The sequence below is a fragment of the Lagopus leucura genome, unplaced genomic scaffold (assembly GCF_019238085.1).
Source record: "Lagopus leucura isolate 7727_CA_CO unplaced genomic scaffold, USGS_WTPT01 Super-Scaffold_1, whole genome shotgun sequence".
Classification (NCBI taxonomy): Eukaryota; Metazoa; Chordata; class Aves; order Galliformes; family Phasianidae; genus Lagopus; species Lagopus leucura.
The window spans coordinates 32,844,168-32,868,449 of NW_024962250.1; the positions used below are offsets into that span (position 1 = coordinate 32,844,168).

The window sequence follows — 24,282 nt, forward strand, 5'->3', positions numbered from 1 at the left end:
CACTGAGCATGATGTGATGCTTGTGGGGTCTTTAAAAACCAAATAGGGTGCGGGGCATGAGGAGAGAGAGTTCTTCAAAAAGACCCACTTGGAGTGATTGCTTCATCTGATGAAATGGTGATGAGGGGAGTCATCGCTTTCAGGCATTTCTCTTCTTAGAGTTCTCCCACCCTGAAATTAATGCTCTTGTTTTTACATCTCTGAATTCAGTGCTTGAGGATGCAGGACTGAAAATCAGCAATGCAGTTGTTTGCTCATGTCAGGGAGAAGCATCCCCTTTCTTTTGCCTCTAGTGAAAAATTCTTGTAGGAAGGTGGTTAGCAGGAAAAAAGGCTGTGTGAGAATATGATCTAGAAATAATCACAGCATTCAGGGGGCTGAGGGCACCATTTCGATCACATGCTCTTCTCTTTCTACGTGACAGAGGGGAGGCATCTTTCTTTGCTTCCTTTCTCATTCCCTTACATCTCCCTTCCCTGTGTTAATGCTACACTCAGGGTTTTTAGTTGTCTTATTTTTGGTCATCTCCCTTCTTGTGCTAGGAAGAGGGGATTTTTTTTAAGCATCTGAGCACTCTCTGCTGTGACAGTGTATGCAAAGCTCTGTGTTCCCATTGTGTCCACCTCTTGTGCTACTTCAGCCCTCCTGAGCATAGCTAGCTGTAGGAAGGAGCTCTCCAGGTTAGTGCTCATTGTGGGATGGGCAGGGGGGTTCTGCTAATCTCCACACTGCTAAAATGTGTACAGGATAAGAAATGTAGCCAAACTGGTAAAACAACAACAACAACAAATAAACAAACAAACAAAAAACCAACAAAAAAAACCCAACCCAGTTTATTACTCTGTTCTCTGTCCTCCCCTCATCTGGTTTCTAGTAGCAACAAGAGCCTGCACAGGAATGGTGCATTTCCTGTGTCACACATCTGTCTCTATCCAAATGTTGTCTTTGTGGCCTGGTCTGTGTATGAATTTATTTTCAGAATTGAGAAATGAGTTGCATGGAAGGGAGAATGTTCTCATCTCCTTGGTTTGGATAAAGTTATGCTGTTAGAAGAGCTTATGGAGGCATAGCTGATGCTGGGGAGAATGGGACAAGACTGCACTTCTGCTCTCGCTCTTCTGGAAAGCAGCTAAGAGCCATGCTGGCACGCTGCCTCTTCTGGTGCAAGCAGGGCTCTGCTCCAGGCTCCTCTGGCGCTGAGCTCTGATGTCTAAACAGATTGGTGGGTTACACGCTGAGCATGACTGAATGCCACTGAAATGCAGTGGAGCAGAATTTCACGTGCCTGCTGCCCTGGGCTTGCTGGAAGTGCATCAGGGAGGCAGAGATGGAAGAGAACACTAATTTATCTAGCGTGGCATGTGAAGCATTGAGCTTGTGGCAATTCCAGGCTCTACTGGCATGAGAGACTAAAGGGATCCTGTGACTCAGTTGGTGCCATGGTCTTTCTTGCTTGCTTCGTATACAGGGAGATGGTGAAGAGGAGTAAGCGTAGGGATTGCTTAAGAGACTGTCAGACCTCTCAGATGGTGCAAGCATCAAAGCAAATGAGCCCATGATTAGCTGAGAAATGACAAGCAAAATGCGCTATATCAGCTCATTGCCTGCCTGTGTACCAGAGTAAAGTACAATGGTATACTCCTTGTCTTATTTTTTCTTTGCCTGCAGATGCTTCTAGAAGGAGCTTTTCTGTGTGCTTGTGGTTGGTTAATGACCTTGTTGTCTTTCTCTCTTCCTCCCATGTAACGGTGAGGTGTAACGCAGCCCCCACCATGACAAGAAAAGCATCCTATCTGCTTTCAGCGTGTCAGATTGCTGATAGGCTATTTGGCCCTGTGGCATTCTGACTTCATTCGAGAAAAGTCCTATTGGTGTGGGGAATCCTTGCTAATGTCCTTGTGGGGCTAGGAGAGAAAAGACCACTGTGTTTTTGGGGAGTAGGAAGCATGGGGAGGAAGAAGGAAGTTTTTCATTGCTTATAATAATCTGGCATAAGCACGCTAATATGCTGAAGAGCAGAACGACCTCATCTCTTTTCTGCATACGTTAAAGGATGAGATGCTGAAGTCAAATCAGGAACTGTGGATCTTTCTACAGTGAAAATGAGCTGGTTAATGCAGCAGTGCTTAGCATTCAGGGGCTTAATTCAGCCTTGGACTTCAGAGAATTCAGCTCCTTTCCCTCCCACTTCCTTCACCTCCCCCTCAGACAAAATATATAGCACTGCATGTGGAATACCTGTCCTAAGAAAGCCTAGAGTACTTAGCTGAAGTACTGGGAAATGCCGCACTTAGGATTTCCTGGCAGCTTTTGCTTTTGGTATGGTTATGAAGTCTGGGAGCATGAGAAGTTGCGCATCTGCCCACATCCTGCTGATGTTCCCTTTGTTGCTCGGTGTGAGGAGGAGGCAGTTCCCTTTGCTGTCCCCCATGCAATCCTCCTGGATCCTGTTGTCCCCCAGGGTGTTGGTCTGCAAGCTTTTTCTTTCCGTAGCAAAGCTGGCTTCAGAGGTTCCTACCTTTCTGTAATTCACAGGATGTTCAATTAAGCAATGCAGCAATTTCAGTCGGCTTCTGTCACCTCCACAGTCTGTGCAACTGTTTTATGTTTGCATAATGCAAGAAGGGATAGTTATTGTCCCTTAGAAACAATTTGCTGACTTGGAAAGACAGATGTGTTTGTGCTGCAGGGGTGCAAATGAATGGCTGTGGCTACACCATTCCTCAAAGGGCTAATAAAACTTTGACTGAACCCCTCCAGAACATGATCCAACAGCAGTTCTGTCAGCCTTTGGGAGTGCCTGTTGTACTCTGGTGAGTGGGGAGAGCGTGTGGGAGCTTGGGTGAGCTGGAGCTCGGTAGGGTGTCCTTGCTGACGTGCAGCTGCACCCTTGCTGACTGTGCCTGTATGTCATGCATGCTCTTCTCCTGCCAGAACATGCGGCCCCAACAGTGTTCTCAACAGACTTTCCTATGGCACTTAACCCTTTTTTGCAACACCTTTGTGTGAAAATTAGTTGATGCATCTTGTTGCCAAATGAAGGGCTGGTGTTGATATCAAGCGCTCTGTTGTCTAATAAGGTAGGGTGTCTACTTCAACTACCTAAGTTTTATTTGTTTATAACGATGATAGGCTGAGAAGAGACTGTGCCTTTTCTGATCTATCCTGTCTTTTGCCCCATAATTACTGAGCTCACTGCTTAGGTCTCTCAGTTGAAGAAAAGAATTGAGGAGTGCCCCAATGTGAAGAAATGACTTTAAGAAATGCCACAGACTCACTGTGAATTCTCACAAAGGCAAAAAAAAAAAAAAAAAAAATAGATAATAAAAAAAAAGTGGGAGAAGCACATGTGAGAGCTGAAGTTAATCATGAGGCACAAACTGTGGGAATTGTGGCTTCCTCAGCTGCAGTGCTCACAGCCTCATTTCCTTCCTTGGGTGCTGCGCATGCTCTCCGTGTCGTTATGGGAGTAGGGTGCTCAGCACAGGAATCTCACTGCATCCCTCCCTGAGTATCTGCAGAGAAACAAAGGAGGGGGGATTTTTGAGCTCGTTATTAAGTGACTCGCCTTAGAGTTCAAAATAAGTATGTGAGTGAATTCTGGCTGTGCATACCTATTTGAAGCCTTCCGGGGGACTTGCACATCAGGGATCTTATGGTCGACCACTGCTTCCAGCGTGCTTCACTCCATCAGGGGCAGTGGGAGTCTCACGTTGTTTTTAAGGATGCCATCTTCTCAGTGTGTCAAATAATGACCAAGCACAAGGCCGTGGAGTTCAGAAGAACAGCACTGAGTGCTGACTTTGATCTTGTCCTCAAATGGGTGCAGTTGGATGTAAAGTAAGCTCAGTCACTCATACTAAAATAGACATTTGGGTTTTAGTCCCATCCATACAAAATATAACTCCTCAGGGCATCCTCATATTATAAAGGTTAAAAGCTCACAGGGGCCTAATAATTCATAGAAGTGGGGTTTGATCCAAGATGAGAATTGCTGAGGCATAGGACCTGACTAATTTGCCAAGATATCTGCAGTGATTGTGCAGCACCAGGATTCTGGTAGTATTGGAAGGTATGGGTTGTGTTTAAGAGTTTTGTTCTTAAGAAAACAGCTGCTTTGGGGTGGGGGAATTAAAGAAAAAAATGAGATGCTCATATCTCTTTGAAAAACTCATGTCTATACAGTCTGGTGAACAAGATCTGTATTAGAAACTCTTCAGCAAGTAAATGAGCAGACCATAGGAGAAAGGCTTGTGCTTTTAATGCAAAAATATTTGTAGTTTTGAAATAGCATATATGGTGTTTCATGTTACTGACTTAAGTATCATGTATCATTTAAGCGTGTTATGGATCTAGGTGTTTGTTTTTCTTTTGTTTCCTTCCTTTCTTGAATTGCTGGATTCAGTAGCTCTTCACCTGAGTTCTTTGTGGAGGATACAGTGACCATGATTGCAGTCACAGCTGCAGGACTGGGTTTTAGCCTGGGGAGAGGAGATGAGATCATTGTATGAAATGCCCTTATTTCTTCTCTTTGTTTTTCAGTGGATGAATATATTGCCATTGCTAAAGAGAAGCATGGATACAATATGGAACAGGTAATAAACCTTTGAATACTTACCCTACTTAAAAAGTTGTTTTCAGCAGATATTGAAACTTGTCTTAAAGTGGCTGCCTACAAGTGCCTCTTTCTTCCCCTTTGTACTGCTTGTGTTTTCTCTTCTGCTTCTCCCTAAACTGGCTGTTTGCAATGGTGACCTGTCGTCTGGGAGTGTAAAGCTCACCCTGAATTTGGTATAAGAAGTCAAGATAAGAAAAACAAAACCAGCATCATAATTTCTAGCGGAGTTAGGCCATGGGCACTATGCTTCCTGTGATGACCACTCCTTGAACACTTGAAACCCCCAAACATCATGAAAAAGACTGGTTAGTGGGGATGGCTCATCTTTGGATAGCTGCCTGCTTGTGTTGCATTTTCTAATTGATTACTCCACGTCTGCTTCATGGATGTCTTGGCAGTTATTAATGAATGAGCTGTTGAACCACCACAAACCAATATCCAGGGCTTTTTACCCTAAAACTGTATTGCAAACTGTATTGCAGTTCACAGATAACAGCTCAGGTGTCTAGCTATCCCTAAGGCTAACCAGTGCCCTTAGCTTAGAGATTGAAATCCATTTTTGAGGGGGCAAACCTCTCCTTTCCTTGGTATAAGACTGTGTACTGATGGTCTCTGTAACTAGCATCAATTTTAACACTTGTCAAGGGAGGTGAATTGTGACTGGGAAGTTTTTCTGAGCTCTTTTTGGAGTTTCCTTATTCACTAATAATTTTCCGAAAAGGTAAGGCAGGGAATTGCATGATCTACTGTATGAACAAATTGCATACTGTTTCTGCAAAGAGATTCTCAGAAAACTTGCAAATTCATGAAATTCAGGCTCAGGCCATTAGCATAGAAGCCAGTGATTTGGTCAGGCAGGGGTTCTATTTAAATGACTCTGCTGTCATCTTTGAGTCAGGCTTTCAGTGGTTGATAGTCATCCTCAAAAAGATTTCTTGTGGGATGTGAGGATTGAGTTAGCCAGAAAAACTTTCAGCAAAATCAGGGATGATCAGAGTGTATATTTATAGTTTCTAAGACTAGAAAATTGCAATAAAAGGAAGAAAAAAGTACCAAAAGCCTGCGGACGTAAATCCAGAAAAAATCCCTGATGGCTCATGTCGATTGAGCTGGGTATATCCTAGTACTGGAAATAGTGGGTAATATTTGCTAAGAGAGATTGCCTTAGGGTTTTGTGATTTCAGTGGAGAAGTATCCACCAAGTAGACTGATCCAGAAGATGGATGAAAATGAGGCTTGTGATTTTTAAACAAACTGAATTCTTCTGTTTTGGAAAACTTTATTTGGCTAACACAGATTTCTTTTCCTGTAAATGCTACAAATAGATATCTCCCACTCTTCAAGCATCTCTAGCTCATCTGTCTTCCCCTTGGCCCCTATCTTCTGAGTACAGTAGAGAAGTTAGGGGACTTCCAATCAGGACAGAGTAGTTGAGTTGTATGTATAAGTGCTCTTCCTAACTCTATTCTCATTCTTTCCCTAGCACTGGTGCTCTGGAGATATGTCCCATGTCCTTTGGGATGTACATATGCCCTGGATCTTTTAATATTTACTGGGCAGCCAAGCTAGGCACTTCTAGGAAATAGCTGGGAAGGATGTGTCTTCCATCTGCAAAGCACATTCTCACTTTGTATCAGAGGGACTAGCGTCAGGGCTTTCAAATCAGGATGATTTGTGTCACCAAGGGACACTTCCTCTTAAGCAGGTATCAGAGTCACTGTTGGCTGAGTAGCTCTGGAAAAGCCCATACAGACTCTCTGGAAGCCAGTCAGAATGAGCTTTAGGATTTGGGCTTTGCTGGCTAGTGTATTCCTGCCCACACACATCTCCCCAGACAGCCATTCTCCTCGGGCCACAGTGCAGGTGGCTTGGCTAACACTGTAACACAGATTCCCATTCCTCCATCTGTGTCCCCTGCCCAAAGCCTACCATTGCTGATGAAGACGTGTCGGCTTGTTGAAGTGAATGGTGAGCTGCCTGGCTGGTGTCCGGGGCACGCACCCAGCTCTGCCCAGAGGCTCTCCCATCCAACTGGCTGCGTCCATGCTGCGAGTGGCTCCTGTACTGTTGTCCCTACTCTGCCCGTGGCCCAGCGCCATGCTGTAGGCTCCACTGCCAGCAGGTGACTGATGGGGGCTTGGGGCCATGCTGCTAGGGCTCCCCTCAGCCTTGCCAGCTGTGGGCAGGCAAAAGGCAGCCTTCAGCATGGCAGCCTGTTTCAACTGGTGCTGGCAGGCTGTTGTGCTGAGCTCTGGGAGCACTGCAGTGGGTTGGCTGTGTGCTGTGCCTCGGCCGGCCTGGATCATGCGTCCTGGGACAAAGGAGGCTGGAAAAGCTGAGTGTGAGACTCCAGAGTGCTCTCCTCAGGGAGCATGGTGGTGGAGGGGTGTATACGACTATTGTTGGTGCTTAGGCTTATCATATACATCTGACAATGCTATCATCTTTGCTGTGTTTGTTTTTTTTTTTTTATTTTAATGCATGTGGCTTTCTTGCAGCAATAAGGAAAGTCTTTCTGTATTTCATTTGCTTTGTGTAAGCAGCTATCCCGTTGGCCCTTACTAGTAATTAGCAGTATTTAACACCCAAGTGGCTCATTCCATGTTTTTCCCTTGCTTTCTCTTATGGAAGTTTTGTATAGCACTAATGTGAAGTTGGTGAGGATGATGAGACAGAAAACTTGGTCCTTGATGCCTGCAGAGAAGCTTCTTTCGCTCCACACTTGCCAAAGTAGATGGATGTAACTGAGTTTGTGGCATCTGGGACACCTTGAGCACAACTATGTTGTGACCAAGACTTTCTCTTGTTCCAACTCTTGGCGAAAGGGGGCTTATGAGTGGGGGATAGAAAAGTGCTCTGACAGCTCTGAAAGGCCAGCAGGGTCAGGGCAAAATCTCGGGTAAGATTAATGATTGTAGTCTTGCCCCTCTGCACAGTTTCAGTGAAGCAAGAATCCAAAAAGGAACTGCTTTTTGCATAGCAAAGCATAATGGGGAAGCCCCAAATTCAGAGTGATTTAGTAGCTCTGAGTGGAATGGATGAAACTACTAGGTGGGGATTACTGAGGCTGTGAAACCCAAACTGAGTTTGCATATGACAAGCAGGTTACTCTGGTGTTTTACTCAGCATGTTAGGGGTTGTTTTTTCTTTGCAGCCCTTGTGCAAGGCTGGTTTCCAGCTCTGCAGAGTCAGGCATTCCCAGAATGACTTACAGTGGTCAATGCTGTGCCAGATGCAGCCATGTGTCATAATGCATGTGAGCTGCGTGCCCTTGGGAGAGGGGTGGCTTGAGATGCACGTCTGGGGGATACAGGAGGGGCTGTTTGTAGGTGGTGAAGTAATGTTCATACTTGTCTGATTTTCAGTTCCACAGACTGCTGCAGCAAAGTGAGAGAGACATAGCCTACAGAAACAAATGAGCTGCCCCTAAATGAGATTATTTTCTCCTTTCAGATGGGGACACCTTAGCAGCAGGTCAGGGTTGCACACACTGTTTGCCCTGTGCTTTCCTGTGTTTTCATCCACCTTCTCACCTTTTCTTGCCCTGCCCCTCAAAAATAAGCCTCTAAACAACCTACAAGAACCCCTGCCACCAGAAGAACCTCCAACCTGCAGCCCTCCTGACTGTGTGGGAAATGGTGACAGTTCAGCAATGTCAAGAAGCTTCCTCAAGTTCAGTCTGGCTTTTCGGTGGCCTTCTCATGGCTTTGCTTAGCTTTTCTGTGCGTATAGTGATCAGTCTAGTTGGAATCACTTCAGTTTTTTCTTCTCCTGTCTCTCAGCTGTTACTCCTTCCTAATTTTACTATCTCCATAATTTGATTAAATTTCAATTTGCTCATTGTGTAACAGTGTGGGTCAGATTCCAGGTTTCTTGCACACACACACACGTGTCTGACATAGCTGGGAACTGAAAATTATGGTTAACCTGGTGCCTGAAAAAAATCCCGTAGCTGTTCCTTTGCAATGATAATGCTACTTGTGATTGCAGTTGTCCCTGTGGTGTCCTTGTTATTTCTAGGCTCTTGGGATGCTGTTTTGGCACAAGCACAACATTGAGAAATCTTTGGCGGATCTGCCAAACTTCACTCCATTCCCAGATGAGTGGACAGTGGAAGACAAGGTCTTGTTTGAGCAGGCTTTCAGTTTCCATGGGAAAACCTTTCACAGGATCCAGCAGATGGTAAGTAGTGTCAGAGGGCTGAAAAAGCAGAACAGACAATTGGACAATCTTCAGTGCCGAGCTGCTGTGTAACACTTCTGAGAGAGAGCAGGCCGAAGGGAAGATTGGAGGAAAAGTAATATTGTGACTAGATAAAAACAGCACTGCTTCTGGAGTCCATACGGAAGTGTTTTCCTGAAGTGCTTTGCCAGCTCAGTATAAATTCTGACTGTGCAATTTTTATTGGTTGGAAATTATGGTTTTCAGTCCCCTGTGTGCTGCAGTAGTGTTTGTCTCAGCTGGAGTTCAAGCATGGTCTGTACACACATGCCCACCCACACATGGAGTAAAGATTATCTCCGTGCAAAGTTGACTCCTTTCCTGCAGCTTGCTTTTTAGGAATTCATTTTGAGCGTGAAGTCTGTGCTTAATGTGATTTGGGACTGTCAGTGGATGTGTGGTGAAGGTTTGTATATCATGTCAGTCCTTTGCTTTCAATTTCTAACAATATTTTTAAAACTGTTATTGAAAGCTTCAAGGATAGGCTTTTGCCTGAAAGGGAATTGCTGAGGTGTGCGTGGGTAAAGGGGCAGGGTGTCAAAAACCCAACTTCAAGCAAAAGGTGATGAGGCTGCCTTTTGAAATATAGAGATGATGGAATGTAGATTTTTATTTTCTGAGTCTGTTTTTGACTAGCTTGCCACCAGAGAGGGAACCAAACTCTTCTCCATGCTCCTTCAACCATGATTGTGACCCATGTGGTTACAGTTCATCTCTAAGGTGGAGGTGAAGGCCTGCATTGCAGATCCTATTGAAGGTTAACCTACCACCCAAGCATGAAGGGAGGTCACTGAAGAGTCAGGTCCCTTTTTTACAGAAGGTGGCAGAATAAGAGGCTTGTTCTCCTCATGTCCTCCTCGAATGTCCCCTTACTGTTCATTTGTTCTCAGAGTCCTGTAGCACCCAGTTGCATTGGTTCGAGGCTTGCACATGCTCTGGGCAGCTGATGCAGGCAGTCAGGAGAGTTCAGAAGTTGTGGACTCCTGAAGGTTGAAGCAATTTTCTTTGTTCCTCTGTTTTTAATTTACTGCTCAGGGGGAAAGAGCAGGGGCATGTCCTGTGGGGGAGGAAGGAATATGACCTGTTGCTCAGTTTAATGCCAGAGCAAAAAAATTACAACTCAGATTATGTGCAGAAACATGATGCTGTCCCTGGGTGAAGTGCATCCAGTACAGGGATGCCAAACTCATACACTGTTCCCTAGGTATATTTTTCTTTTACTGTTGCTCCCAGAAAAGCCATCCTGCATAAAAGGAATTAAATGGCACAAAGCTTTGTGTTTAGCAGGGGACAGGAATCAATGGCTCTGGAGCATGTTAGTTGTTAGTTTCTATCTGTTGGCCCATTAGCACCGGTGCGGCTTGGAACCAGCGAGAGAGTCGCTGAAGCCAGGGATTGGAAGATGAATTACGTTATTTACCAGAGCTGATTCTGATGTTTTGGCACTCTTAGCATGTGCTTATAGCCAAGCTGATGTTTGTGACAAACAGCCTTGTCCCTGAGTTTGTTCTGTGGAACTCTTTAATTCCAACGTAGCAGCCTGCTGCATGGCTATTGGCAGCCCCACATCCAAATAGCTCACTGTGCAGGCACAGTGTGTATTTTGGCCTGAGCAGATGGATTTATGCCTGAGTGTAATTGTGGGCCGGGGTGGTAGTTTGGTGTGATCCATTAGGACTTAAAGTCAATATGCAGTCTGAGAACCAGCTTATCTCAAGTGAAGATTTAAGCTCTAGTATCTCAGTAATTTGGCTGTTGCTCAGTTTTGTTTTCTTCCCACTCGTGCGGCCCTCTGAGCTGAATCACAAGCTCACCTAAAACATGTTTTATTCAGCAAAAGGCTGGACTTCTATCTTGTAGAAATCCTGTGTAAGAATGTGCATGCTGAATACCTCCCAAGCAGAGTTAATGTAGCTTTAGTCTGTTCTGAGGCAGACTTCTTATTCATAACCACAGGGTAATGACGTTACAGTAAGAGGACTAAAAAAAATATCTGACTTGTGGTTTTCCTATATCCTCAATTAACCATACAGTAATGTTTCACCTTTTGAAAACATCTTTTGCTGAGACCTTTGAATATGCTTCATCACATGAGCGATGTGAATGGGGCTTTTTAACCCAGTAACAAGGATTTGTTTGGAATGTAGCCTGCCATTCAGCAATTCCTACATTTGCTTCCACATGCCTGTGTTATCTTTTAAAACTGCTTGCTCACTCTCAAGGTCCTGTTTTGGATTTGCTTTTGCTATGTTCCCTTGATGTGAAGAGAAACAGCTACCTGGCCTGGTTGGTTGAACGCTTGAGGAGATGTTCTTTAGAGATTTTAATGTCACAAATAGATGACTTTAGCCTGAAACAGTGGTTTTGGTTTTTTGTTTTTTGTTTTTTGTTTTTTTTTTTGCAAGGCTGCAGAACTGTCTTTCTTGACATTCTGAGAGAATTCAAAGTAGAGAGATCAGATGTTCCTTGACAAAAACAGACCAATTGTATGTGTACTCCTGGGGATACCTTACATATAAGCGTATAAAAGGATACATGTTTAATTTGCAGCTTCCTGACAAATCAATAGCCAGCCTGGTGAAATTTTACTACTCCTGGAAGAAGACAAGGACTAAAACTAGCGTGATGGACCGTCATGCTCGTAAACAAAAAAGGGAACGTGAGGAAAGGTAGGTTTGCAAGCAGAAAGGCTGGGTATTGACACATGCTGATTTCTTTAGACTATCTCAGACGTTACTGTTAGCTTGTAAGAAACTAGCCATAGGATTTTCCCTCATGTTTTCTGATACCATGCCTTTTCCCCCACCCCTGTTAAGCGTGTTTTGCTTTGCTTAAAGCCAAAAAGAATGTGTCAGCAATTAGGTGTGCTCCCTTCACCAACACTGTGCAATTCCTGGTTGCCCTCTAGTGCAATGGTCACCATCCCAACATGCTAGGTGTTGTTTTTTTTTTTCCTGATACTGCTTGGGGGTGGAGAAAATGAAATTAAAACTGATGTTTACAAGCTGTTTGGCACTGATGTCAGCAGGGCCAGAAAACGAGTAGCACAATGTAAGTAATAAAAACTAGAAACCTGCCTTTATTTCCTCTGTAATACTCAGGAGAATGAGAACATGCACTCAGTGTGGCATAGGTTGCAGTGCAGCACCTCTGAGCCCATGCATATGCACCCACACCCACTTTCCTCCGCCTTTCACGTGAAAACCTGTGAGTGAGGTTTTCAGGTCAAGCTGTATTTCCTGAGATAAGTGAAGTCAGGCCATTTTTTATTTGAGTGACTGAGAAGAGGTCGCAGGGAAGCTTAGGGTAAGCCCTTTGGCAGGGATGCCCCAAGAAGTACTGGTTGTATTGAGATCTGAGGGTGATGGTAGTCGGAAGCTTACTAGCTAATGAGCTTTTAACTCCTGCAGGTACAGCTTTCTCTGCATGTTCGCTCTCTTGGGTACCCCTGTGTGCCACTTACAGAGGTGGCTCAGCCAGAGGTCTCGTGTCTATTGCTGGAGATAACTGCAAAGTTACTGCCACTTGTTGATTTTGCCTCATTCTGGAGCTCTAAGGCCTTAGAAACACGGTGGTCTCAGATGTTTTGGAGGGAAAGCCATCCCTTTAAACAGCACCAGGTCTGTCTGCTTAACATAGGTGCCTTCTCAACCTGTGCTAAAATGCTGCTCGTGTCTTTGCAGCCAAACTTGCCCAATCTTGAAGCGTGTCTGGCTTTGGTAAACTCCTAAGTTGAGTAAAGTCCTGTAAAAGCTTTTCCCTCCAAGGAGTTGCTGCTCCAGCTGTGTGCTGGCTCCAGGGATGGATGACAGAGCCCTGTTTGGGAGGGGGGAGGAAAGACATTTCCAGGGTTGAGACGTACTATACTGAGTCACTCAACCTCTCCCATCTTTCCACTTGATCAACAGTGCTTGTTTAACAGGCAAGACTGGGGAGAAAACTACCAGGCAGCACATTTGATATTTGGCCTGGCTTTCTCTTCCTCACTGTGTTCTTCAATGCAGAGGCTGTCTTGATTTTCTGCTTCCCATCCTGCTTATTTCCTACTAATTTGTAAGGAGGAAAAATGTCAGTTATAAGAAATATGTGTTTGTTTAGTACTATGTAGTTTAAGATTTTTTTTTTTGTCTATACTGCCTCTCTAATTTTGTTCTGTGCTCATAAAATGGAGTCACTGCCATTTGGAAAGACAATTCTCTGGTCCATATCCTCTGGCCACAAGGAGGCTGGGGAAGAACTGTCTGGGCAGCCTTGTACTGTGATGTTGGAGCCTTTGAGGAAGGCAGCTAGGTTGGAAATGCATAAATTTGCATTATATCTACAGCTTGATGTTAGGCTTCCCTTCTTCCCCTCCACTGTGTCAAGTAGTCAAGCCCCTACAAATCCAAGCGTTTGTCAGCATACCCACGTGGAGTGTGGGAGCAAAGCTGGGTGAGTTCACGATACCCAAGTTTTGATGTAGTACTGAGCCACTGGGTGTTGGCAAAATCTCAAGAATGTCCTTCAGTTAATAATGATCATTGTCTAAAACTGCAAAAGTGAGTGAGTGGGTTTTGATCTAGTTCGTGTCTGGAGAACTTGTTGGAATTTGAGAGCAAACTGCCAGCACAGTGAAGCCTGTGGGGTTTGGTTTCTGCAGAAAGGTTGACAGCTGGGCCCAGTTGAGAACACGAGGCAGCTCTGCTGGGGATGAGGTTAAGGGAAGAGGCAGCCTGAGGTGCCTTGCTCAAGTGCTGTGCTTTCTCTTCTGTGGCTAGGCAGGGAAGTTCACCTATTCTTCAGGTTATCATGAAAACAGCTCCCAGTGCATTTGGAACCAGGTTTTCAGGAGCTCTTGCTGGTTGTGTGCAAGGGGTCTTGTACATGCAAATCTCAGAGGGGTCCTTGAGAGTTGTATTCCTTGGAATCGTGACTGTACAAATGAAATATCCTGTGGGTCAGCAGGGGGTTGCAGGAGTGGCTTGTAAAGTGGTTGTCCTCATAGTGATGGACGTCAAGTCACCCAGCAGTGAGTTCCTTAAGTGACACCTGCACAGCTGCCAGGAGGCAGCCATGGAGTCACTGTTGTGAGTATTCCTTAGCACCTGCCTTACCTGTGGCACACGCCAGCCTGTTGTTCCCTGCTCCTCCAGAAATACCCACACTGAGCACAGCTCCCCTTGGGTTCTCCTGCCCAGCTTGGAGCTGCTGTGACATACCTCTTCCAGCTGAAGTTCCTCCTCCAGGCTGTGAAGTTTGACATGACAAAATAGACTTTTTTTTCATATAGTAATTTAAAAAAAACGCTTTGATTAGATCAGCTTATTTCTTCAGTTTCTGGGCATCATCCCAAATGGTGCAATTAACTTTAGTTGTGTACAGTACAAAAACTCTAAACGGTGAAAATACATTCGATTTAATGTCTGATTAAAATTCCAATGAAGCCAAACTGTCCAGGTGTGCCAAGGTCACTTTCAATATGGCCCCAATTTCATGCATTTTATTATTCTGTAACTGATACCTCATTTTCTTTTCCAAAGGAGGATGAAATTGGAGATTGTGACTTAAAAAGAACCCAACATTGTAATGTTTGTTCTTGAGGGAGTTCATCTTGTGCATATCATTCTGGTTAAATGTTAGAGTTATATGAAGTCTGTGTTAGAACTGCTTGCTGGTATTCTAAATCTTTGTTTCTGTCTGGGTTTGCCTGAAGTTAGAATTCTCAGTGTCTGATGTTCTTTTAAAGAAAATTTGTTAGCTATGTATCCAGTCTCCACCCAAGCAGACTTATTTTGCATAAGTAGACCACTCTCCACTTTCTCTAAAATAAATATCTCTAGTATCTTTACAATTAAGAATTTTTTTGACTTAAGAAACAAATAAATGGGGCAGAAGGGGAGGGGAAGCAACAAACCAAAATTGCAGACTCCTGAAGAGCCCACCCTGGTCAAAAAATATAAGGAAAGCTGTTGAATTGCATCCGTGCATTTTTTGGCATGTTATTTATAGAGAAGCGGAACCTCACAAAGTAATACAGTATTATTTACTTTTGTATTTCAGTGAGGACGAAATGGAGGAAGCGAATGGAAACAACCCTATTGATATTGAAGTTGAACAAAACAAGGAGAGCAAAAAGGAGGTATAACTCTTTTCTTACTACTGTGCAAATGAAAGTGTTTACTTACTAACTGCTTGATGTAGAAGCTGACAGTATCTAATTTTCTTTATTTGTGCTTTGTGTGGTTGTCATACAAGAAAAGAATTGTCTTCAGAATTGTTCTTCGATCAAGACAAGTATAAATAAATGAGAACAAAAGTGGAAAATCTGAAGACTTTTCCAGCACATGCTAGTATAGTACGTGGATGTTTGGAGTCTTTGTTCAGAGTTGGCTGTGTTAGCTTGAAGCACTCTCAGTGGTGGTTGAAGGCAACCTAACTGTTTGCCGAGATGGAGTAGGAGCACTTCTGTCCCTCTGTGGATGGCTTGGTGGAAGGGATATAAATCCTTTAAACCTTTAAACCATTCTAGATAGACTAACAGGAGTATATTTGTCTGTTATATAGGCTCTAAGGCAAATTCCTGATCTACTGAAATCCTTGGGGACAGTCCTGAGGGTTTCAGTGATGCCAGGATTGCAGGTACAGTTGTGAATGATAGAGGGGAGAGTTTTTGTATGGACAGTTTTTGTCTGGCAGAGAGGCCTTGTCATTATGTGCAGAATATGTGCTTACTTAAAACATACTACTTGAACCTCACTTGAGATGCTTTAATTTTAAGTTGGCATAAAGTTCTGGATGAAGCCATGCAGATAGACGTGCACTTCTGAAAACTTAACTCCGTGATGCTCATCTGAAAAGCATATACTTTATTTTCAGGCATGTAACTTGTGGGTTATTTGGCCCCAAACAAAAGAACCTTGCAATTCAGCAGCAGTATGGGTTGTATGTATGTATCAGTGCTACAGGAAGGCGTTTACCCTAAAGCCTTCTCCTTGAATAACTCCATCTGCTGGCTTCGTGTAGCCTGCTTTCTCTCAGTAATGACATCTGATTTATTTTTTTAATAATCTTTAAAAGAGGCTATTTATAGGAAAAGAGCACTAAAATTATTTAAAACTGTGACTGCACAACAGGCAAGAGCAAGGACCTAGAGCAGTGTTTTTTGTCAGTCACTATCAGTGAGATTAATTCTTCTAACAAATTATTCTGAAGGGAAGCAACTGAAAAAATCATAGCATTCTGGTCTGTTCTCTACACACGTGGAGTGCTCCATAGGCTTCCTTGAAACAGCCTTCCACCATCAGTGTCTCTGATTTCCTAGGAGCAGGGTTAATGTGAACATACTCATTCATTCTTACAAGAAGCTGAGTTGTTGAAAGCCTTAACAACACCCAAACTTGAAAGATTCTGGTTAAGTATCAATGGCATACTGTGGCTGTCCAGAATGTCTTGTGAATAATTAATAATATCATTTGAATTCCCATTTTTTTAAATTAAAAACGTTTCTAGTTAGTATTTCACACTTTATTTTCTGAAAGACTGCATCTGCTACAGACCTTTCAATCCCTTTTATTACTGCTTCCTTCTCGAAACACCGTCTTGCTGTGAACTTGCTGCAGAAGGGGGGAACAGTAGCTCTTCGCCAGCTTTGCTGCCTCTGCTTTAAGGCCAGAGCAGAGCAGATGGCAAATAACTACCATCAAGATATTTGCAGAAAGTCTTGCATGGGAGTTGAATGCCCCTCTTTGACACTGCCCTCAGCCACAGCGTGCTCTAACCCAACTCAAAGGTCAGTTGAATTCACCGTGTACATTTACGCTGGCTGCAAGGGCAGGCAGCCTTCTGGGGGCTCTTCTGGACAGTGACGGGTTGTACTGCTGGCCAGAACAAAGCTGACAACCAGCTTTGACTGAGTGGAGTTAATTCAGTTTTGCAGTACTTCAGCCTGGGGCTGATTTAAAATGCCTTGAGAGAGCAGGTATCTGGAAGAGGGGCTGTTCCTGGTAGTTGCATTTAGTGACTTGGTCAGCCACGCACCAGCAGCCCCAGACTGTTACCGTAAAGAACCTCCCTGTCCCAGCCTCATGGAGACAGTTTTTCAGCTCTTAAGATGTGTCACTTACTGTATGAGCTGTCGAGAAATACTGGGACTTCTCAGAGTATCTGAAATCTCTCATCTGTGTTTCCTCTTTTGGGGATCATTGGAGGGGGAATCTTCCCTTTTCTCAGTACTTTCAGTATTACTGCAGCTGCTCAGGTTCCCTCAGATGGTGACTCCATAATACAGATGTCAGGGTCATTTCTTAACATCTCTTCCTGAGGCAGTTGCTCCTAGAAATGCCTCCCATTTCATCCCGTGCATGGATTGAGCTTGGTCTTTCCTTTTTAAACCATCAAATCTGAGTAAGCCTTCTTTGTATTAAAGGGGTTTGTATGAAGTGTTTTAGGTAGCAGTGGCAATTTCTGAATAGAGGAGTGCTGCTAAATTCTGCATTTTAATTGTTTTTCATGAGTTGATGGTGGCCAGGAAAGCAAGAGTTTCCAAGATAGGGTAGATTTCCAAAGTCTGTGCAGTATCACTGGAGTTTAGAGGCATTTGGAGCTGTCAAGAACCATTCTGTGGTGGATCTGGAGCACAAGTCTTATGAGGAGTCGTTGAGGGAACTGGAGTTGTGTAGTCTGGAGAGGGGGGGGCTCAACGAAGACGTTATTGCCCTCTACAACTGCCTGAAAGGAGATTGTGGTGAAATGGGGCCTGGTCTCTTCTCCTGTGTTACTGGTGATAAGACTGCAGGCAGTGGCCTCAAGTTGCACCGGGGGAGCTTCACTTTGGTGGACGTTAGGAAGAATTTCTTCTGCAAAAGAGCAGTCAGGTGCTGCAACAAGCTGCCCAGGGAGGTGGTGGAGTCACCGTCCCTGGAGGTGTCCAAGAATGTTTAGATGTTGTACTAAGGGATGTGGTTTAGTGGGGAAATGTTAGTGGTAAGGGAATAATTGAACTCTTTGATGTTGGAAGTCTTTTCCAACTCTGGTGATTCTATGATTCTGCTAGAGCTCTGGCTTTTTGTCCACAACATGGATGAGCTTCTCTTTTTTTTTTTTTTTTTTTTTGCACAGTGTAGAAGAGTCATCTGAAACTTGCTTTCATTTTTACTTAAACTTGAAGCTTCTGAGATACTTGCAGTGCCAGCATTGCCTGTTGGTCACCTTATGGCTTGAACTTGATGGAGACATTACTGCACAATCCTGTGAAATTCTGTATGCAGATGAAATGTGAATAAACCTGAAACATCTAACCATGTTGAATAATTTACCTGGCTCAGTTATCAAAGTGCTCGCTTCTGAAGCAGAGTGCAGAGCTTACCTCATTTGTTTGTAACTAAGCCAGCCTGATTTCTCCTGCTCCCTACTCTCCACTGCAGAAAAGAAATCTGGTCTATCTCCCACAACAATAATAGTTATTTCTTGCTCCTGGGCTTGCCTTAGGCATCATCTCTCATGAATTTCTTCATGCTAGAAGAGGCAAGAAAAAAGTTGAGAACAGACAATTGTCCACATTACTGCTCCAGTATGTCTCCTGAGTCCATGCAGAGTGTGCAGGATATTGTTTGCTGCAGCTGCTCTGGGCTTTTCTGGGCTCTGGGAGGCAGAGCCAAGTGCTTACAGGGGGCTTTGTGCAACCTTGTGTGAGTTTTAGTGTTTGCTAATGAGCAAATGCCACAGATTGGGTAGAAACTGCATGTAGCTGCAAATTAGGAGGGGAACAATAGCGCTAACTGAGGCCAATGTTTTAAAACTGGCAGTGATTGAGTGGAGGATTTCAGATGTGTGGCCTCTCCTCCCTGCTTTCTCTCCTCCTGCCTGTCTTCTTCTGTTCTGTGTTCTGGGCAATATTCCAGCCACTGGATAATAAATCTTGGGTGTGTGTTGCTTATTGAGAGTAACTTCTGGAAGAGATGATTGGTATTAGGGAATCAAACATGCTCTTTTAAGGATCTTTAGTATTGCATCTTACTTAGCATACCTGTTAGCAGCGTGAGGCTAGTGCTTTGCTTTAGCCAGAATGCATACAAATTAGTTGTGTGTGAAGTATTCCCTTTTCCAAAAGAGATTCAAATTTTGTTTGTGGGCAAACAGCATTGCTTTAATTGAACATTATATATCAGTGCGAGGCAGGAAAACTTAGCTTTCAAGAAACTGCTTAATGATCTAAGAACTGCTTTGTAGTCACCTCACTGCTTCATCCTTAGCTTTTAAATTAGTTTGCTATATCCCTTTCCTGTCTGACATAAAGAAAAGATAACTTCTTATAAACTTTGCTAGCTGTGTTCTTCTCCCGTCTCCAAGTTCCACTTTGCTTTCTTCTGCTGCTCAGCTAAAGTAATGTGTTGAGACCTGATGTCAAAGGCAGGAAGAGAGGTTTTGGAGTCTTTGCAAGTATCCAGAATATTTAAATGACAGAAAATTCCCAAAATGGGAATGTGCTGAGAAACCAGCTTCTGCTGTGAATGTTGAAAGCTGGCTAGAAGAAAGATTTGTATAAGACAGTGTATGTATGACGTGCTACTTATAGCAAAACAAAATCTTCCCAATTTCAAGCTACTTCTTTCATTCTGCAAACTGTGAGGATGACTGAAAATGAGCACCTGAAGTATCTTGCTAATCTGAGAGCATAAATCCTTGTTTGAAAAATGACTGGTATCTAGAATTGTGTTTTTTTGTGATCACTCTAGAATTCTTGTACAGAGCAGCCACAGCTTGTATGAATATTTACTTGGCCACTTAAAGCTTTTTGCACGTGTTTTATAAAATCTTTCCTAGGTGCCTCCTGCTGAAACCGTTCCTCAGGTGAAGAAGGAGAAGCACAGTACACAGGCCAAGAACAGAGCGAAGAGGAAACCTCCCAAAGGAATGTTCCTTTCTCAAGAGGATGTGGAGGCCGTTTCTGCCAATGCCACAGCTGCTACCACTGTACTCAGACAACTGGACATGGAATTAGTCTCAATCAAGCGACAGGTATGGGTGATGTAGTTGAGGAATAACTGCTAGTTTTGTTGGTACTGCCTGTCACATCTGCACAATTCCCAGGAATGTGTAGCTAGATGATAACTGTGCACATCATTATGTGGCTTAATTGACAAGCTGCTGGCCTTATGCTGTAAATTAACGCAGCCATGTGCTTTCTTCTCTTATGCTTTTGTTCTATGAGATGCCTATTTGTATCAGAAGTGAAGCAAAGGAAAATCCATAGCACTGACCTGAAGGAACGTCTTTTGGCTCTTGGTGTTTCTTACAGTTCAAAGTTCCTTCCTTTTAATGACGAATTTCCTTCAGATATCATTGATTTCACAAGTTTGATTTCAATCTGCAGCAGTCAATTTTCTTTATCTTTTCCTATGGCACTTTTGGAACAGACCAACGTGCTTTTTTTTTTTTTTTCCTCTTCTTTCCTAGACAGGCATCATACATACTTTCCTACATACCTTTTGTTAATCTGATGGATCTGTCTTTTAAATGGTTATGGACAAATGTTACGAACAAATGTTTTTTCAAATATCTATTAGTATAGACAGGTTTACTACATGAGTCTGTTTCCTGGATGAGAACATTTTCAGTGTTTTTAAAGTAGAGATCTGGCTCAAGCTCTTTATTAAACTTAATAGAATTGGTATTTTGGCCTGAAGCCTTCTTGGCGCTCTGGGAGAAGCAGAGCTCTCTAGCAGTTTTTGATTCATTACTTGCTGTGAACAGGGCTTTCATCTTATACTGGGCTCTATACAGACCTGGAAGTTGGAGCAGTTATTGCTCCAAACGAGTTGCAGGTAGGATAGAATAAAATAAACAAGGTCGTCTAATATCTTCTAATACTGTAATTGCACCTACATTCCTTTATTCCAAATAATTGTTTTAATCAGGAAAGATAGGTGATGAGAAGCAGGATGCTAAGGTGGTGTGTTTCCCCCTGGGGCTGCTGGAAGCTGGCCTGCCAAAGGTCTTCATCCTTGTTAAAGAGATGAAATTTTCTTCACAGATTCAAAATATCAAACAGACAAACAGCGCTCTCAAAGAAAAACTTGAAGGTGGGATAGAACAGTACAGACTTCCGGAGGTAGGATCATTTTCTGACCCTTGTTTCTTGTGGAGATGAAAGCTAATCTGTATCACCATATCAGGGCTGTTCATCTGGTCGGTCAGCTAGGACCAGTGCCGCCTTATCAGGGTGAATCAAGACCTACACCATGTTCACTGCTGTCATGTAATGGAAGTGGGGACGAGAGGGAAGAAGGAGCAATGCTTTACATGTGCAAATGGTTTCTAGCAGAAGTACTAGTATCCCAGATTTTTTTTCAGTGTTGTATCCCCATGCACCTGTGAGATGTGATTGCTTTGCTCTATGTGCTGAGAAATGAGGAGGTACATTAACGGCCTGTCCTTTCTCTTGGCACTCAGTGCTTTGCTGTTTTTCTTCCAACTCTGGCACCTCATGATGGAAATAATTTGACCAAGATTACAGAGGGTGCCTGTGATAAAGACAAGTAGGTGCTTCTGAAGAGTTTGTGGCTCTTGGTTATCTGCTGAGACTGTTCCCTATCTTTTTATATCATCCGGTGACTTACAGGTGCCGTGTGTCACAGTTAACTGAATAGATGCCACATGCAGCTCTTTGGAAACAGCGCTGCCACTAAAATGAGTGATAGTTTGACTAACAGTGAATTAATTGCTGTGTTTTTGTGAGGCTTTTATGAATTCAATTACAAGTGGAAGTTGCTGGTTATGTTAATACAAGCTATCTGAATTTTTTATGCCATCTAGGTTGTTCAGAAATTTAATGCACGTTGGACCACAGATGAGCAGCTTCTTGCTGTGCAAGGTATGGCACTACAAGTGTATTTGTATTTCAGGAGGTTATAATCAAATCTCTTGCATTTCATAGCTGTTTCGGTGCAGCAGCTAATGAAGGATTTTGATGTTGTTTATTAATGCATAAAAAAACAGAACTGAACAAGGAAACTGTTGTCAGCCTCTCCCTCAACAATATGTGTTTTACCATATGAGCACTTGCATCTAATCTCTGCTTGTCCCTGCTTTCTGAAAGGGAAACTCTGCTGCGTCACTGCTTTGCTCTTTGTCTGTGCAACTTCTCAAGCAATACAGCCAGATTTACACAGGTCTTCTAGATTTCATTCTGCCTGTCTGCTACAGCTCCTTTTCCTTCTGCAGGGCTAGCCTTAATTGTGCCTCATGCACAACCGAGACTGTTTCATGCTGGTTTAATCAGAGAAGGACTTGAAAACTAGGCAGAAGTTCAGCTTTGGATCCTTTTGCTGTGACTCGAGCCTGATTTGTAGTCTTTGTGAAAATAACACTTCACTTTTGTTTTTCTTCTTGATGCTTTTAGCAATCAGGAAATATGGACGAGACTTTCAGGCAATCTCTGATGTGATTGGTAACAAATCTGTGGTGCAAGTGAAAAACTTTTTTGTAAATTACCGACGTCGTTTCAACATAGACGAAGTTCTACAGGAATGGGAGGCAGAACACGGCAAAGAGGAGACAAATGGAACCAATAGCCAGAAGCCCATAAAATCCCCTGATAATTCCACTAAAATGTCTGAAGAGGAAGACGAGGTAAATTCCATTCGAAAATGACAAAGTTTCCGATTTGAGCTCAGTTCATATATAGATAGAGGGGTTTGTGTGTGTATCTTCAGTGAGTCAGTTTTTATTTCTAGAATAAATAAAGTGCAGCTGAGATTATTTTGCTTCGGCTCTACAGATCCCAACATTGATTTTGGGAATGCTAGATGTATATGAAAGTGGAAAGAGAGCACTTAGTCTGCAGTCTGCAGTAGTCTGATGGTATCTCATCGGTACGCAGACGTTTTAATGATTCTTGCTGCTGAAACCTGATAGGTATTTATATGACTTGGATGTTTTCCCTGCACGCAGTTCTCCAAGCCGTTGTTCTAGGTTTGGCTTTGTGAGATCTCACAGACTTCTGAGGCAAAGCTGTCTTTCATTTTGATCATGGAGTGGTTTCACTTCAGGGAAGGGAAGAAGTTTATAAACAGTGAATTGTGTGATACTGTTTGTTCTGGAATTACCTAGCGGCAAGATTTCCTTGAATTTACAGCAGTTTCTGTGAAGGCATTCTAGAAACAGCCTTTCTGCTCTCCTTGATGGAGGCTCACTGAGGTACTATTTTTCGAAAGACAGTGCGTGCTTAAAGTTGGCTAAGAGATTGGTTTGAATACTGAAGTTGGCTATAAAAATGTAATATTGACACATTATTGCAAAAGAAAACTGCACTTAAAGGTTTGTACGCTTAAAAATAAAATAAAATCTGATCAAGGGCTTCTTTGGGGCTAGTTTTACAAGGCAGCTTGGTGTAAAAGCTGCATCTTCTCAAATGCAGTCAACAGTAAAAGGCAAATTTTGGTCTGGCATGGGCTGAATAAAAATAATTGTAAGATTTCTCCATCTACTGGATATTTTTTCCTAAGTTGCCTTGATTGTGGTTGGTTCACTTGTAGATTGCTTCTTGTTCAGATGCTCAGAGAGCAGAACTTCATTGCTTCACAAATCCTAGTAATATGCTCTCCTAAGATGCTTATGTCTAAGGGCTGGGTCCAGAGATAAGAACAGAACCAAACTCAGAAATACGTGCATTCCTAGAAGGAGGGGAATGAAGTTGTCCTGTTTCTCTGGAATTGGAGGAGAAGCAGAGAGGCAAGTGTACTAGTCCATAGCCATCTTTGAAACAGCCTATGTCATTGCCTTTTCCTGTGACCAGTAGAGCTGTATCTCCTTGTCAGTGCTGAACTTCTGAGCCATTGGATTTTCTGTCTTCAAATGCACTCTTGCTTCTCAAAGCTAAGATCCAAAGAGTGCCTCAAATGCGGTAGAAAGCAAATGTCTGTTAATGGCAAGAACTGGTGTTTGTTGCTGCAGCTAAGTGTTTGGATCCTGGAATGAGGTGAATTCCAGACAAGCTGGCTTAGAAGGAGGAAGGAGACTGGAGGCATGACAGCAAGGTCTGGTGATACGGCTTTGGGACAGAAGTTACAGTGCTCACGCTAACGGAAAGCACCCCGGCTGGAGTCGAGCGCGTGCTGAGTTGGTAGAAAGTGGAGCAAAACAACAGGCTGGTGGGAATAGTTGCAGAGCCCAGATAAAAGGAAGATACTGTATAACAGTACACTGTGCCTGCAGTACAGGAAGGGATAGGGACAGCTTGTCTGCACCAGGCTGACGCAGGGTGGCAGGAGCTGCCAGCCGTGACGTACTGCATGTGCTATAAACTAGCACCGTGTGATGTGGCTTATGGTCCTCAATGAATCCTCTTCTGGATGGTAGGAACTGCTGTGCTGTTGCTGGGAGAAGGGAAGTGCTGGCAGTGTGAAGAGGATTTTAATTACCAAGCCCTCAGCTTTTTGTAGCAGTGCCAGAGTAAGGGGCACAAG

The 24,282-nt window shown here is 43.4% G+C and overlaps 1 protein-coding gene across 1 annotated transcript in view; it reads left to right on the top strand.

The window, feature by feature from the left end:
* Positions 1-24,282, top strand: part of RCOR1 (REST corepressor 1) — an 82,770-nt gene that overhangs the window by 53,422 nt on the left and 5,066 nt on the right. The window contains exons 4-11 of the mRNA XM_042867332.1: positions 4,543-4,595; positions 8,639-8,800; positions 11,390-11,508; positions 14,879-14,957; positions 19,640-19,834; positions 20,850-20,927; positions 21,632-21,689; positions 22,218-22,447. Coding sequence (XP_042723266.1) covers positions 4,543-4,595; positions 8,639-8,800; positions 11,390-11,508; positions 14,879-14,957; positions 19,640-19,834; positions 20,850-20,927; positions 21,632-21,689; positions 22,218-22,447 — 974 coding nt within the window. The remainder of the gene's footprint in view (positions 1-4,542; positions 4,596-8,638; positions 8,801-11,389; positions 11,509-14,878; positions 14,958-19,639; positions 19,835-20,849; positions 20,928-21,631; positions 21,690-22,217; positions 22,448-24,282) is intronic.